Source organism: Micromys minutus (genome assembly GCF_963924665.1).
Source record: "Micromys minutus genome assembly, chromosome: 12".
NCBI lineage: Eukaryota > Metazoa > Chordata > Mammalia > Rodentia > Muridae > Micromys > Micromys minutus.
The window spans coordinates 4,123,443-4,138,142 of record NC_137981.1 but is presented as its reverse complement, the minus strand read 5'-3'; the positions used below and the strand labels follow the sequence as shown (position 1 = coordinate 4,138,142).

At 44.5% G+C, this 14,700-nt stretch overlaps 1 protein-coding gene across 3 annotated transcripts in view; it reads right to left on the bottom strand.

Moving 5' to 3' along the window:
* The window catches only part of PTPRG (protein tyrosine phosphatase receptor type G), a 659,839-nt gene that overhangs the window by 125,159 nt on the left and 519,980 nt on the right, over positions 1 to 14,700 (bottom strand). For all 3 annotated transcript variants that reach the window (XM_080926850.1, XM_080926851.1, XM_080926852.1), the window contains one exon: positions 13,723 to 13,789. In XM_080926850.1, coding sequence (XP_080782976.1) covers positions 13,723 to 13,789 — 67 coding nt within the window. The remainder of the gene's footprint in view (positions 1 to 13,722; positions 13,790 to 14,700) is intronic.

The window sequence follows — 14,700 nt, the reverse complement described above, 5'->3', positions numbered from 1 at the left end:
GGCATCTCACTAAGTGATGATGCGCTGAGATCAGGGACTCCAAAATGAAAGACTAGAAAAACTGTAGTTTTCTTTTGGGGGGAAACAATTCATGTCAGGTTTACTGGTGAGCAGGCAGTGTGTGTATCATCAGGGCAGAACAAGATAATCCCTGCCAGCTGACAGTGCCCCGGACTCTAGGAAGATGTGATGGCTCTAAGGAATATGAGAAGATGAAGCGGCGATGTGGCCCAGAAACGGTTGCAGTGATACCCTATCAAAAGAGAACACTGTTCGGAGGGAACAACATCCACGCACTGTGCGTTCCTGTGTCAGCCTTGCTGTGATGGGGCCAACCTCGAAAGTCTGGGACGAGTGAGCAGTTCTGTGACAGAGCTGGCAGATGTGGCTGGGGACTAGATCCCATTTCCCTGTCGCCACCTCTCTACCAACCTAGAAGTCTTGAGACTGCCCTAGGAAGGAGAACACCATGTCCTTCAGAAAACCTCTGCTCAGGAGCCCAGAAACTCTAACACCAAAAACCATAGCCACTAAGTCCAGAGCTGACAAGGTCCCTCTGACAACCTGACTTAGTCCAGTTTGTAAACATTACATAACAGATCGGGGGTCAAGAGCTTGAGGCAAGCAGAGACTCACGTACAATCTGTGTCTAGTATTTGAAAATACAATTTAGGATGTACAGTCAATCAAGCCTTCCCCTTTTCAACATGACTACTAGTGCCTTAAGGGCACATGCTGTCTGCACTAAAGCTCTAACCTGAGCTTTGGAATGAAATAATATTGAAAAGCTGTGCAACATTAGGGAAAAGCTTTATCGTCTCTGGGCTGTTTCTATAATCTGCAAAATGGTCATCACAAGATTTTATACCCTTTAGAGTTTCGATGACCGTTAAGCTACTTGGAATAAGGGACTTAACCCAGTAATTGGCCCTCTGTAAACCTAAATTTCAAGGCAGCCCCTGGCTAAGGGCAAACACAGAAGGTTCCCAAGCTGTGCTTTTAAGGAAGGATAGCAAGTATTTCCTATAAAGCACTAGAGAGTAAATATTTTAGGTTTTGCCTGGCAATAACATCAAAGGTATCATGTCCAAACTCATGTAACAGAACCACTTCTACAATCTTATAAAGGGCATTTTAAATTTAATAACTGCATATACCCTTCAAAATATGTCTTCAGTAATGAGAAGCATGCAATTCATATTCAGAGAATAACATTTTGTATAATTAGGGATTCAGTGTAAAACTCAGAATGATGCCCAAATTGCTAGTGGAAAAGACTGGGCTTTCTCTCCAAAATTTGCCTACCTTAACCCAAGTTCTGGAAGGTGCTCCCATACAATGTGACACAAATTTCTTTCTATGTCATAGCCAGAGGGCCAGAGAAGACATGCTATGGGTTAATAATACATACTAGCATTAACTTTTTTGGTTTTTGGAGACAGGGTTTTGCTATGTAACACCGGATAGTCCTGAACCTCGTTTTCTGGCTCAATGCCCTGAGTTGGAATGGAGACACCCAACATGGCAGAACTTCCAATAGTGTCCCATCTGCTTCAGCCACAGGTGCTGAACTGACAGAACCCACTGGTAAGACAGGCATGAGGAAGACGAAGGAAGGTGTCATGAAGAAGATCTTAGTAACGGAGGTATTGGAGGAAGAGAGCTTGGCCATAGTCACGCCGTGTAGGATAGAATCACAACTCAGCTTCTCCCAGCAAGCTACCATTCTTTTCTCTGAGACAGGATAGTAAGACTGCCTGATACTGGAGTCTGAGCAGTAACTAGTTTACGAACAGTATTAACTAGTTACTTGGCATTGTAAGTGCTTGTCATTAAGAGGGCCCAGAAGTACTGTTCAATGAAATTAGTCTATCCCGTGACAAGTTTATAAAGGCTGTGTTTCTCCACACCAACCTCAAAAGTGCATGCTCACCCCAACTTCTAGCCTAATTAGTAACTTAAATCCAAAGCACTTTTATTCCAACTACTTAGCGTTGAGAAGAGCGTACAGTTCTCTCACTAGGCTCTGCATTAACAAGCAGGTGATCTGCAATGCTAGATAAAAGGACCGAGAGCCTCCTAGTCCTCTTTCTAGGATCCTGGTTGCTGTATGCAGACAATATTGTATTTTAATAATTAATTGTTCATCAAAGAAAAAGATGAGGAACAGGGATGCTAAATTCAAAGTTATTCAAATTGCAAAAATGAATAATGCATGACTTTTATATTAAATACACACTGTATTAAGTAGTCTACATTTCTCCCAAGTCTGTCTTTCATTTTTTAAGCATTTTGAACGACAGTATGAATGATCAGTTAGGGGAGGTTTGTTTGGAAAAAGGAATACCTTATTTGAATGCAAATGAAGTACATTTGAAGATGATTAAATTTTCCTTATCAATTAGGAAATTTTGTATGAGGGCCTTGAAGTCATTGGTCAGCCATTCCGCTCAACCCAGCCCAGTTATCTTTGCAAGCTTCCTCTCAACACAAATTATATCTGGCTCATTCTGTTCAATTTCTTCTTCCTCATAGCAGTGCCAAGAGGCAATTTTTAATTAAAGAAAATCTGAAAGATTCAAACATGCATAATTGGATTAAAAATGTGATCATTAAAACATTAGGTGATAATCATCTGATTGATTGCGTTTTTTTTTCAGTGTGTTAATAACTTAATATTTGCAATGCTTTGGTTACACAGGGGCAAAGAAGTCTCTTTAGAAAATATGCTGAAGAGTCAACATATAGAAGAGAGCATTACAGTCAGCATATAGAAGTGATGTCATTAAGGGCTGTGGGATTTACCAAGCATGGTGGCACTCACTGCTAGCCACTGAGCAAAGCAGGAGAGCGAGGCAACATCACTCATCTCTGTCTTCCTAGAGGAAATCTCAGAATCCTCAATCACGGCATAAATAGCTAGTGTGGTCGTGGTGGCGAAGTGAGACCGGCTTATAGGTTGGAAAGCCTACCTGAAGAATCCAGATCACCAAATGCAAATGCATGGGCCCAGAGAAAGACATTGTCACACAACTGTAATGCAAAGCCACCCAGCCTCTTTGACTAAATTAATAGTTTCATTTGTCCAAGCATACCATCTGTATCTAAAACTGATATTCAAATAAGACACACCAACATTAATCCTTCCAGAGAGAAGGTATATGAAGTTCACAGTTAGAGAAATGGATATGGCACTGAAATCATGGGGGTTATATAATGATGACACTGGGGCCATCCAGAGCAGTTCCAGGGCTTGTCTCTACCTGTAAGGCCTAGGGACCACAATGATATGATGATAAATCCCTCGGGCTTTCTTTTCACCAGGTCAAAGAGATAATTCACAAATGGGGACTGAGGTACACAAGAATTAAGTAGCTTTGACAATAAACAAGAAAGTGGTTGGTGAGAGAAGGTGAGTGAGGCAAAAAGCATCTCAGACTGGGCAGAGTGACATGACTGTAATCTAAGCACTCCAGCGCTAGAGATGGGCAGGTCTCTGTGATTCTGAAGCCAGCTGGGACTACAAAGTAAGACCCTGTCAAAGACGTGTGTGTGTGTGTGTGTGTGTGTGTGTGTGTGTGTGTGTGTGTGTGTGTGTGAAGGGGGGAGATGTAAGAAAGAAAAGAAAGAAAAAGCATCCGAGGATCCAGTACAACTGGGCTCACATCAGTGCTCTGCTAATGCCTATGAAGCCTCAGGCTCCCTCTCTGTAACAGCATTGTTATCCCCTTGGGCAACTGTATCTACACAATGCAACAACAGAAAGCACCAAGGCAGGGCTCAGTCCACCTGCAGGTCAGACAGCTAAGATGTATCTGCTTTATCCTTTCTCCACCTCTGGTTCATTATCCTAATCAAAACAGTACTTGTCACTGCACACAGTCTTTATTATCAGTGCCATCACCGTTTCCTTTATCTTCCTTGCTAGTTTTGTTTTTAAGCTCAGACTGCCCTTATCCTCATGATCCTTCAGCCCATTAAGTGCTGGGGCCACAGGCATCCTCACTATGCCTGACTTCATTCCCTTTAAGTTTTGTATGCCCTAGCAAGGTCGGGCATCATACATTCAACAGCCAGATAGTTGTAGATGCAGAACACTCCACAGTCACCAGCTGTCCACAGTCCCCAGGTACAAATCGACAGGGCGCTGGTGCAGGAGGGATCCCAGCTCACTCTGAGGGCTCACCGCCTGCCTGCACACTGTGTGCTGTAAGACAGTGTGTCTTTAAGATAAACCAAAGACCTCATCCATCACGCAGTAAAGGAAACAGCGCACTGGGAGAGCAGGTAACTTGCTTGTACATCTGCTCAAAGGGAGAAATAATATTCGAAGCCAAATCCTGTGCTCTTGGCCCAGAGGTAGCGACACTGCTCCAATCTTAAGGTGACATATGGACAGGAGGAAGGCAGAGCATAGATCGCCCAAGGGAAGCCACTGGATCACTGGAGGTTTTTCTTAAACCCTTTGTTTTTCATATTTCATTTCGACAAGGTTAAACTCCTACGGTCCTGTTCAAATGATAAACCATCCACAGAGAATGAGAACTTCTGAGGCCTTTTTATGTCCTAACACTATTGTTAACAATGCCATTTAGTGATAAAACAGCACTCACAGAGCATCCTACTTCCCGGATTTAGCTAAGAAAAGAAACGGAAACAGCTCACATCTATGGTGGAGGTTTTGATAAACCCGAATCCAGGAAACTGGAAATGGCTTAAGCCTGTCTGTGTCTGGAAGATTTTCAGATCAAAAGCATTCAGATAAGCATCCGTCCTTTCTGGATCCATAAAAAGACAGGGGCCAATTAGCTAGGCCCTGGCCGCTGCACATTTATAGCACACTTCAGGAAAGTTCCATGTAATTAAGTGCTGGAAACATAAACTTCAAACGGGAAATTTTGTCGCGTGTTACGATGCTCGAAATCACCAGTGAGCTGTAAATGTTCAGAATTATCAGTGAGCCGCAGATAGCATAGCACTGGTTTCCTTATTCAAGAGAGGGGAAATAATTTGAGTGACTGCTTCAAGGTAAACATTCCAATAGAACCCTCATTAATTCATCTGAAACACATTGGGAGTATGGGAGGATTGAGGCAAGCCCCAGAGCAAAGCTTAATCTATTACATAGTGAGCAATGACCCAACCAAGTCCTTATATTATCTGGTCACACACACACACACACACACACACACACACACACAATGCGCACCTCATAAAGGTAGTGCTATGAATAAAGCAAACAAAACACCAGCTACCAGTGGTGCGAGGCTGGCCGACTTTTCCTGAGAAGGGCCAGAGAGCGAATAGTTAAAGCTTGATAAGAAGGCTATGTATTGTTGGTGACAACTAATGTCAGTGTACAACAAAAGCAGCCACAGATAATATGCAAACAAAAAAGTTCGGCGGAGCAATAAAACTTCGTTTATAGTGACAAGCAATGGGCCAATATTAATGTGACCTAAGAAAAAACTTGGAACAAGCAAGTAGGAGACTTGGTCTACAGATTATAGTCCCTGGAGGGCTAATCTAGGGTGCTCTGGGCACACAGTAGGTATCATTTCTATGTCGTCCCAGCCTCAACACATTTATCCAAGGCAGGGCATTATGCTCAGTTTTACAAACAGAAACGCTGACAAGAGACTCGGAGCTCTGCTCAAGATCACACAGCTTCCGAGCTGGGAGTCAGAACTCAAACCCAGGGCAGCCGGAACTAACAAGGACTTCTACAACATTCTCTATGTTGGTTGGGCTCTACAATAAAATTTTAAGCAGAAAATCAGAAAACACACTTTTATGTTTGGGGACATGAAGCAACTTTGCAGGCAAGTGACATGACGGTCTCTGAAGCAGCAAGGATGACGTGTATAGGAAGACAACTTCTGCATGAGCATAAAGTGGTCCACATGTAAGGGTCAGCTTACTCCTTTGACCTCATGTCTTGACTCAGAGTTTCCTAGACACTCTGAAGGTGAGAGGAAGAATGGACTCAAGATGCTTAAGCCTCATGGGTACAAACAAATCGGCAAGATGCCTCAGACTAAGCCAGCTCAGCTCTGTAATGTCTTGCTGGTGCATGACACTGGTGACTATTTCAGTCCTTATTAGCCACCTCCCCTAAATCTTCTTTCCTAGAATTTGTGCTGTGCTTCCAGAATTCATGCAGATATTTTCAGAAAGTTTAGCCATGTGGCCTGTCTTAGTCAGGGTTTCTATTCCTGCACAAAACATCATGACCAAGAAGCAAGTTGGAGAGGGAAGAGTTTATTCAGCTTACACTTCCACATTGCTGTTCATCACCAAAGGAAGTCAGGACTGGAACTCAAGCAGGTCAGGAAGCAGGAGCTGATGCAGAGGCCATGGACGGATGTCACTTACTGGCTGGCTTCCCCTGGCTTGCTCAGCCTCCTTTCTTATAGAACCCAGGTCTACCAGCCCAGGGATGGCACCACCCACAATGGGCTGGGCCCTCTCTCCTTGATCACTAGTTGAGAAAATGCCTTACAGCTGGATCTCATGGAGGCATTTCCTCAATTGCGGCTCCTTTCTCTGTGATAATTCCAGATCGTGTGAAGTTGACACAAAACCAGCCAGTACATGGCCCTAGATAGTTTTTCTCTTTCTTTTCTTTTAAAGATATGAGCCACAGTCATCTCAGTGATGGCAGAATAGCAGCAGACTAGAGGCTGTTGAAATACTTTCTAAGTTACTCTTTTAACAAAACCTATTTGGTGGGACTCTGTCAAGACTGTAACCTGCAGATGGACACACACACACACAGACACACCACACACACACACACAGACACACACACAGACACACACACACACACAGACACACACACACACACAGACACACACACACACACACACACATGCACACACACACAGACACACACACACACACACACACACAGAGACACACCACACACACACACACAGAGACACACCACACACACACACACACACACAGAGACACACCACACACACACACACACACACACACACACACTGACAACAGCCTGGGAGAAACAGGACCTCAGAGTTGGACCATTTCTCAATGTGTGACTCTGGTCCAGCTTCCCAACAATCCCTTGCTTATGTGTCACGTGGACCAAGTGGTTGAATGTCCAGAAGATTCCACGATGCCTACTGGGCGAGTTTGGCCTTTCCTGGATGGACACTGAGCATGCAGCATGCAGCAACATAGGAGCGAGGAGCTTTTTGTTTTCAGCCTGCTGCCTGCTCCAGTTTGTTGTTTTCCCCCCTTTTCCTAAAGCATAGGAGCAGAGCAGATATTGCATCTAGAGTTAGCTCTTTAATGATATGACCCGGAGGCAGACACAGTTCTTTCATGGTCTTGACCAATACGAATACAGAAGAGATGGCCTGTCAAGGGTCATTAGAGCAAGAAGGTTTGAGAAAAGTACCATCAGCCCCCTCTTGGCTTGTTGTGAGGTCTCTGGTCCAGGAGTCTGAAGCTCCTACTTTTGAGCTCTAATCATCTGCTTTGACTGACACAACAGTGCACAAAGACAAAATGCCACTCACCCTAAAAGCAGTGACAATGTGGAGCCTCCATTCAGCTCTAGGGACATCATCACTGTCCCCGCCAACCCAGTAAGTTGGCCTAACTTCCCTTTTGAAGTAATCATTAGGCTGCTTTCCTTTGGGTTTACCTCCACAATCCTGTAAAGCCTCGCTCCAGACTTTCTCTGTTCTCAAATACAAGCCCGTGGCTTGGTGGGCGTGGTCTTTTCACTCCTTACCTATGCTATACTCTACAAGGATGCTGAGTGACTTCACCTACCCTGCTCTGGAGGGGCTGTGCTAACTTACACAGTCCATACGCAGTCCTTGGTATCCTGACCATAGCCATTATTCTATTTTATGCCAAAAGGATTAAAAGTACCTTTAATCAGTTTAGACTATCTATGCATGCTGATTGGATTTCACTGTTGCTGCTTAAAGTTTTGTAGATGGGCTATGTTGAAGAAATTAGCGTATGAAACACATAAGCCAGTTTTCAGTTCACAGAGTCAAATGTACAGATTATCAGGGACACTAGGGTGAAACTGTGTTATACTGTAACATCACCCTCCATAAGGTGTGTCCAACCGTGGGTGTGAATATGTCCCAACACAAACTCCACAGGTTATGTGGGTTTTTGGAAATTTGCTTTTGTAAACTCAATCAGTGATTCTCAGGTACAAACTTTGTGTGTGATAACATCATGTCTACTTCTAAGATATAAACATACTCAGATAAATAGTTGAAAAACAGCACATTACAGACAGGAACCCCGAGCCTCACTGTCACCTCATTCTGCCATTCTGGCGTGTAGCACCATGCACTGACTTGGCTTGTTCTTATGCTGACCATAACTAGGACCACACAGTATGTGTTCTTTCGTGTAGGTTGGTAGGTTGCCATTTTTTAAACTGCTGCATATAATGGGCTACAGTCTCATATACCATGGCTGGCACCTACGCTTCCACTGGTGAACATTTGGTATCTAATTGGTAGCTATTAAAAACAAAACTCATGTTTACAAGTAGTTTCTCTTATGTATACACTTAAGCATGAGGGTGCCAGACCAGAGGGCAAGGCACTTGTGCAATGTGGTTTCTGAGGGGGTTTTCCAAACCAGTCTAGCCATGAGCTCACAATCTTATGAGATGGAGCCTAGCTGATGTTTCTGAAGGAGTCAAAGGCCCTGTGAGTCTGGGCATGTCTAGAATTCACTTTTTCTTGGAGAAGCATCAGCTGAGTCATGTGTAGACAAGAATGGATGGGCTCGAACTGCTCCTGCCACCGTGGGGTGAAGTTGGCTGGAGGTAATCAACTCACACAGTTTTACTTGCTCACCGCACTTCTTGTTATGGGGCTTGGAGCGACTCCAGCCAGCACAGAGTTTTGTCCTCAAATCAGGTAGAAGATGTGTCTCAGTCAAGAGGGGAAGATGGAAAAGCACTTGGCAGTTGTACCGGGAGATTTACAGGTGTTGCATGACATGCTCCTCTGAATTGTGACATCCCTTTGGAGGGGACAGAGCCTCGGGGGTAAATGGCAGGTAGACAGAGGTTACATGTCTGGGAAAAGAGACTTGGTAGATTCCTGAGGTCAACTATTAACAATATGAAAGAAAGTATTACTTGCTGAGGCTGGAGACATGGACAAGCCAAACCGTGGGAGCTGTCTGTAGGGAGCAGAGTGAGCTCCAGGGTCACAGCCTTCGGGAGTCACCCGTCACGCTGGAACTGGCTTTCTGATGATGTAGCTGCACTGGTTGGAACTTTATAGTTAACTTTGTTATCCCTGTTCCTTGGAAGTAAGGCCTTACTCATGCTCCTGTTGGTAACCCCAATACAAACTCACTGGTCCACCAAATTGAACACCAGCACAACTGTCTGTCATGGGCTCCCTTTTGGGGGTGAATGCTTCAGAACGTCTGTCACACTATTGCTTGACAGGTCAGCTGAAGCTCTCCTGTGAGACATGTTTGCATCTCATTGTCTCTTTCCTAACATCCACCAACAAGAGAGAAACTTGTCCGAGTCTCATGTCAGGGACATTATTAGAAATCTGGACTCAGGGATCACAATGTGGCCTTTAACAGATTACTTTCTGGAAAAGAGCCAGAGGAGGGAGAGCAACAAAAAGAAGTTAGATACAATAGCTATTCAGAAATGACCAGTGCAGAATTCTGTCATGTAGGGCAGACACTGTTTCTCACCACCCCCACATTTCTGGAATGGTTAAAAAATGCAGCCCATTACATTAAGAAGGAAAAACAAAATGATGGTGGATTGGGGAGTTTGGAAAAGATGGACAAACAGACTAGGCTCAACAACCAAGTAAGTAGCATCAACAGGTTTCCTCTTAGAAACAAACACAGCTGGGCACCATGGCAAATGTCCTTAATCACAGCGTGGGGGAGACAGGGGCTGCCAGATTTGAGGCCCACTGTCAGTTTGAGGCCCACTTAGTCTACACAGCAAGTTCTAGGTCAGCCAGAGTTACATAGTAAGAGTCCATTAAAATAAAAAAGAATTTTTAAAAAGGGAGAAGAAAAGGGGGAGGAAGAGGAGGAAGGAAAGGAATGAAAGTGGAATGTGTCGGTAACACAAGAGAGAGTATGGTTAGTGTTTCCCTGAATGTTGACAGTGTGAAAATACCTACAAGAAGGTGGTGGCATCTGTTTGAGTTGGTTCTTTAAGGGTCAATAAAAACATGTGGGAAAAATATATAATTGTAGCATGAAACAAAATGCACTTTTCTTATCATTCAGGAGTTAGGTAAAATGAGTTAGTTACATGCCAACATTTCTATATGGCTGCTATATGCGCACTGTATTTTGACATCACGAAGGTAGACATAAGAAACAGTGTTTGGTCTGACTTATGAGCTTCTAGAGCTTATCTCTGTAGCAATGGAGAAAAATGTCACAGTGATCAGAGTCCCCAAGTAACCACATCATCTCAGACATGTATGCTCATTGAGCTGAATCTGAGTTTGTCCCCAGCCTGGGGCATCTGTCACTCAGAACTCTTCAGGCCTTAGTCTTGACATCTTCCCATTTCCAAGTCTGAGTGAAAGGGCCTGCTCAACCACAGGTTCCCCCCATGAGAACAGACTCCACGGGCAGCTCCACACATTGCACCTAGCTCAGTGGTGTGAACCATTACAGGAAGAATAAAAGACACTATTGATAAGATCCGATGAGCATCTTAGAAGGTAGGATGCGCAGGTAGAGAATCACGGTGGGGGTTGACGGTGGGGGTTGGGCGGATGACTCCAAACAGAAGCAGAGAAGACCTAAGCCCTTGGGACAAGCTGAGGTGAGGTCACAACTTCCAGATTTGCTCTGTGTCTCCATGGAGTACCCCTACCATAGTGAACCAGCCAATGAGCACACAGAGGAGTCTCACACACCCTGACCAGGCTAGGCAGGCTCCAACCAGGGGCAGGCTTGGCTCTGGAGTTCTTTGATGTCCTGGCCAAGACTTTTTGGAGCCTCTTGCAGCTTCATGCTTTTCTCCTTCCTCTCAGAATGAACACTCTCCTCAAGCATGCCTCCTTCACCTCATTCTTTCCAGGCCTTCCTTCCCCATGGGAAATTCTCTTTCATTTCAAATCCCACCTTGGCATCTGATTCGCAGAGCACCAGTGACCAAGCACTGAGTGTCAAGTGGAACCAACGTTAGGTAAGTCATTGCATCTCTGCGGAAGGACCGTAGATGGTTCTCACTAACAGCAAGGCAGCCAGTTACTAAGAAATTAACATTCTAAGATATGGCCCGCAGAGGTCAAGAAGTAAACACTGCCTCAGAAACCCACAGAGATTCTTCTGCACTTCACACATCAGCAGCATCCTTCCCTAGCCAGAGAAGCTGTGAACAGCATAATTATATATGCTCCTTCAAATCAGCAGATCACAAAAAATCCCTCTTGGGGTGCTGCAATCAAAAGTACATCTATCCTCAACAAAAAGACTTTTTGACTCTTCAAGATGTCCGTCCTAACTCCTACCCCAAGCTTACTTTCTCTTCTCCTCAGAGGTTTTTACTTCCTCCCTCCCCTTTGTTTTCTACTTTACATGTTGATATTTTCCCTAGTATACGTGTACTTTCATCAGACTTAGATATTTAGTTGTGATTTATTGAGCAGCTATTGTTGCCAGGTATAGTATGTCATCTTTCTGCCTTTATTGAAGCATGGGGAGGTATTGCACAAACAGATAAACAAAAAAGGTTTTCCAGATATGTTTGAGGAAGAAAGATGATGTCACAGGAGTGGGTATGGAGGAATCCTTTGACAGGCAAGATCTGAACTGAGACTAGTGGGCATACTTGTGGAAGCACCCTTGGGGAACACGCAAGGGGGAGGGGGAGAGAAGGTGCCAACAAAGGAAACAGCAAGAACGTCAGAAGAGAAGGGCAACGCCTCCATTCCTTTCCCTCCCCATCTTTATCTACGGCAAAAGCCAGGGCTGCCTGTGATCAGGCATGCATCTGGGAGTTGCTGAAGAGATACTTGAGCTTCTCTTGGAGGCAAACACTGTTCATAACTCTTTCCGGCCTAGAGCAGGGAAGGAACTTGACAACACCATGTCCCCCTCCCTAAGTCAGACAGTGTTCCTTGTGGAATTGTTTGTGCCCCTTTCTGAATGACTCCTGTCCAAAAAGACGGCATTAGGTGGGGTTTGGGGAAGGTCCTCACTGGTGATGCAAATGACCGCGTAGCTCTGGGGAGACAGCGCAGTGCTAGACTATTTCTAACAGTGAGGATTCCCGGAAAGGCCTGGGTGGGGCGGCTTTTATTCACATAGATTTGGAAGGGAGCAATGTAAGCTTCTGCAGGCGAAAAAGCTCCATGGGATGCTTTTAGTCATACATTTCTTTCTTCTTTGTACACGTATGTGCCTTCAGCATGATGCAGATGGGGGACACACATGTGCATGTGCACACAGTAAACACATGGCAGTGCTGGGGGTTTTCCTCGCTCTCCTCTCTCCACCTTGGGTTTTGAGATTTTGGTGAGAGACTCTTATGGAGTTCATGGGTTAGACTGGGCTGACTGACCCACGGATGAGACCCCAGGGTCATTTTTCCTCGTTCCCCTCGTCAAGCACCAGAGTGGTGGCACATGTGGCCAAGGTTTTTTTGTTTTTTTTTTTTTAAATGTGTGCTGAACATCTGAGCTCACGAGTCTTGCCAGTGAGACAGGCACCTTACCGACTGAACCACCTCCCTGGCTCTTCACTAGGTTTATTCTTGTTACCTGCCGCACGGCTGAACAGAACAATTAATGCTCAATCCAACTTAATCGAACTCTGATAACAAGTTTGGTTTCCCTGAAAGAGGTATTTGTTAAGCTCTACAGAGCTGGCTCATGTCAGAAGACAATCCTCCCCAAAGGTGTGAAGACATTTTATCACAGTTTCGGGAACAGAGGGAGATTTGTTATGGTTACCAATGCTATTTTTGTCAATGTCTTTGGAATTCTAATTAGATTATTAAAACTTTACAAATCATTACACAAGATCCAGACTCAACACCTTCCTGCAACAAACAAGGGTGCTTCTGAGGCGAGAGCATCCTGTGAAAGGAGAGCTTCCCGCTGCCCCAGGTAATGATGCATTGGCTGATAATAAAGTTGCGGGAAATTCTGCCAATAAACCAGTTGGAAGAGACAGTACCATTCATCTTTCTTTCTCTCCCAGGTTTATGCCTGAGGGCATGATGTCGCCACACAGACCAGCAGCCTCACCCTTCCCGTGTCAGCAGCCTCATGGTGCTGCCTCAGACTGTGACGTTTAATGGCTTGTCCTGGCTACTTATACTTTCCTCCTTAAATCTGAGAGGCAAATCAAAAATATTTACAAGTGACATAGCACTTGGAAAAGGAACAATTTTGGGAGAGAAATGAGACAAATGGTAGATTCAACACCTAAGAATCGTATATCTTAGAGCCTTCTGATTTATAACACATGCATTCACAATAATACCTGAGGGAAACAAATGGCTCACTGTTAACCCAGGACCGTTGGCAGGTTATATATGCAGGTGCTCTTTACCCATCAGATAATGGCTCTAAAGCCCTTCAGCATCGGAGGGCAAGGAACGGTATCACCCTTGGTCCTCTGCGGGATAACCTGATTCCTTCTGGTACAGATCCGAGCCCTTCACTTTCTAGCTGAAGGAGGAAGATGAAGCTTACTCACCATGATGTACGACGCCCTTCAACCCGTGGATAATAGGATCCAGTGCAGAATTGTCCCTCGGACTGACCTACATGTAAAGGAAACATGATTGGTTAAATGTGTCCTGGCATCAGCTCCTACAGCCTCAGTTTAATCTTCTAGCGAGAAGAGGGAACTAGATGAATCTAGCAAGCTGGTGAGGTCTCACACACACCAAATGCCAGAGATTTATGACACAATAAAATAAAGGGAGGAAGTCTAAATCACAACAAAGAAACTTCTCAGAATACATTATAACGGGAGAGAAACACCACCTCCACAGCTCGATCTTAAATAGATACTGCTCCGTTTTATTAAAAGCAGTTCCTGATAGGCTAAAAAGTCATTGAAAGTCGTCAGAGAACAATCCATCATTGGCTGAGTACTTCAGCACTTTCTGGTGATTGTGTTACTCCTTTCTTAGAGAATGCACCAGCTCCCTGCTGGCTCATTCTCCTGTGTAAAGACCCAGTTCCCGGGAAAATGCACATTCTCTATACGTATCTGCAAGAGCCACTCAGAGCAGGATGGCGGAGAAAGGGCAGCTAACGGGAGATCGCTTCTTCACCTTCATCTTTCCTCTGGAGTTGATGTTTCCCCAAGCCAAGCCTCATTGTTTATGGCGACCCCTGGCTCATTCCTGCAACTTTTAGATACTACTTAGATAGTACTAAATTTAGATTAAAATTTCCCCAGCATGCTATAGTTATAATTTTAGGTGCTATCTCTTATCTCTTAGGTATGTACAATGAAATATTTACAAATACAATATAACAATGTCTGGAGTGTGCTTTAAAATAGTCCAGGAGTGGGTATCAACTGGAGAATGGGGTGACATGGTTCTGACCGTGACCCAGTCATTGAGGGTCTTGAGTGACAGGCATAGGAAAGTGACATGTCCTTTCTATGTCTTCGTATGCCCGTTTCCTCCCCTAAAAATAAAGAGGCTTTCAAGATCTA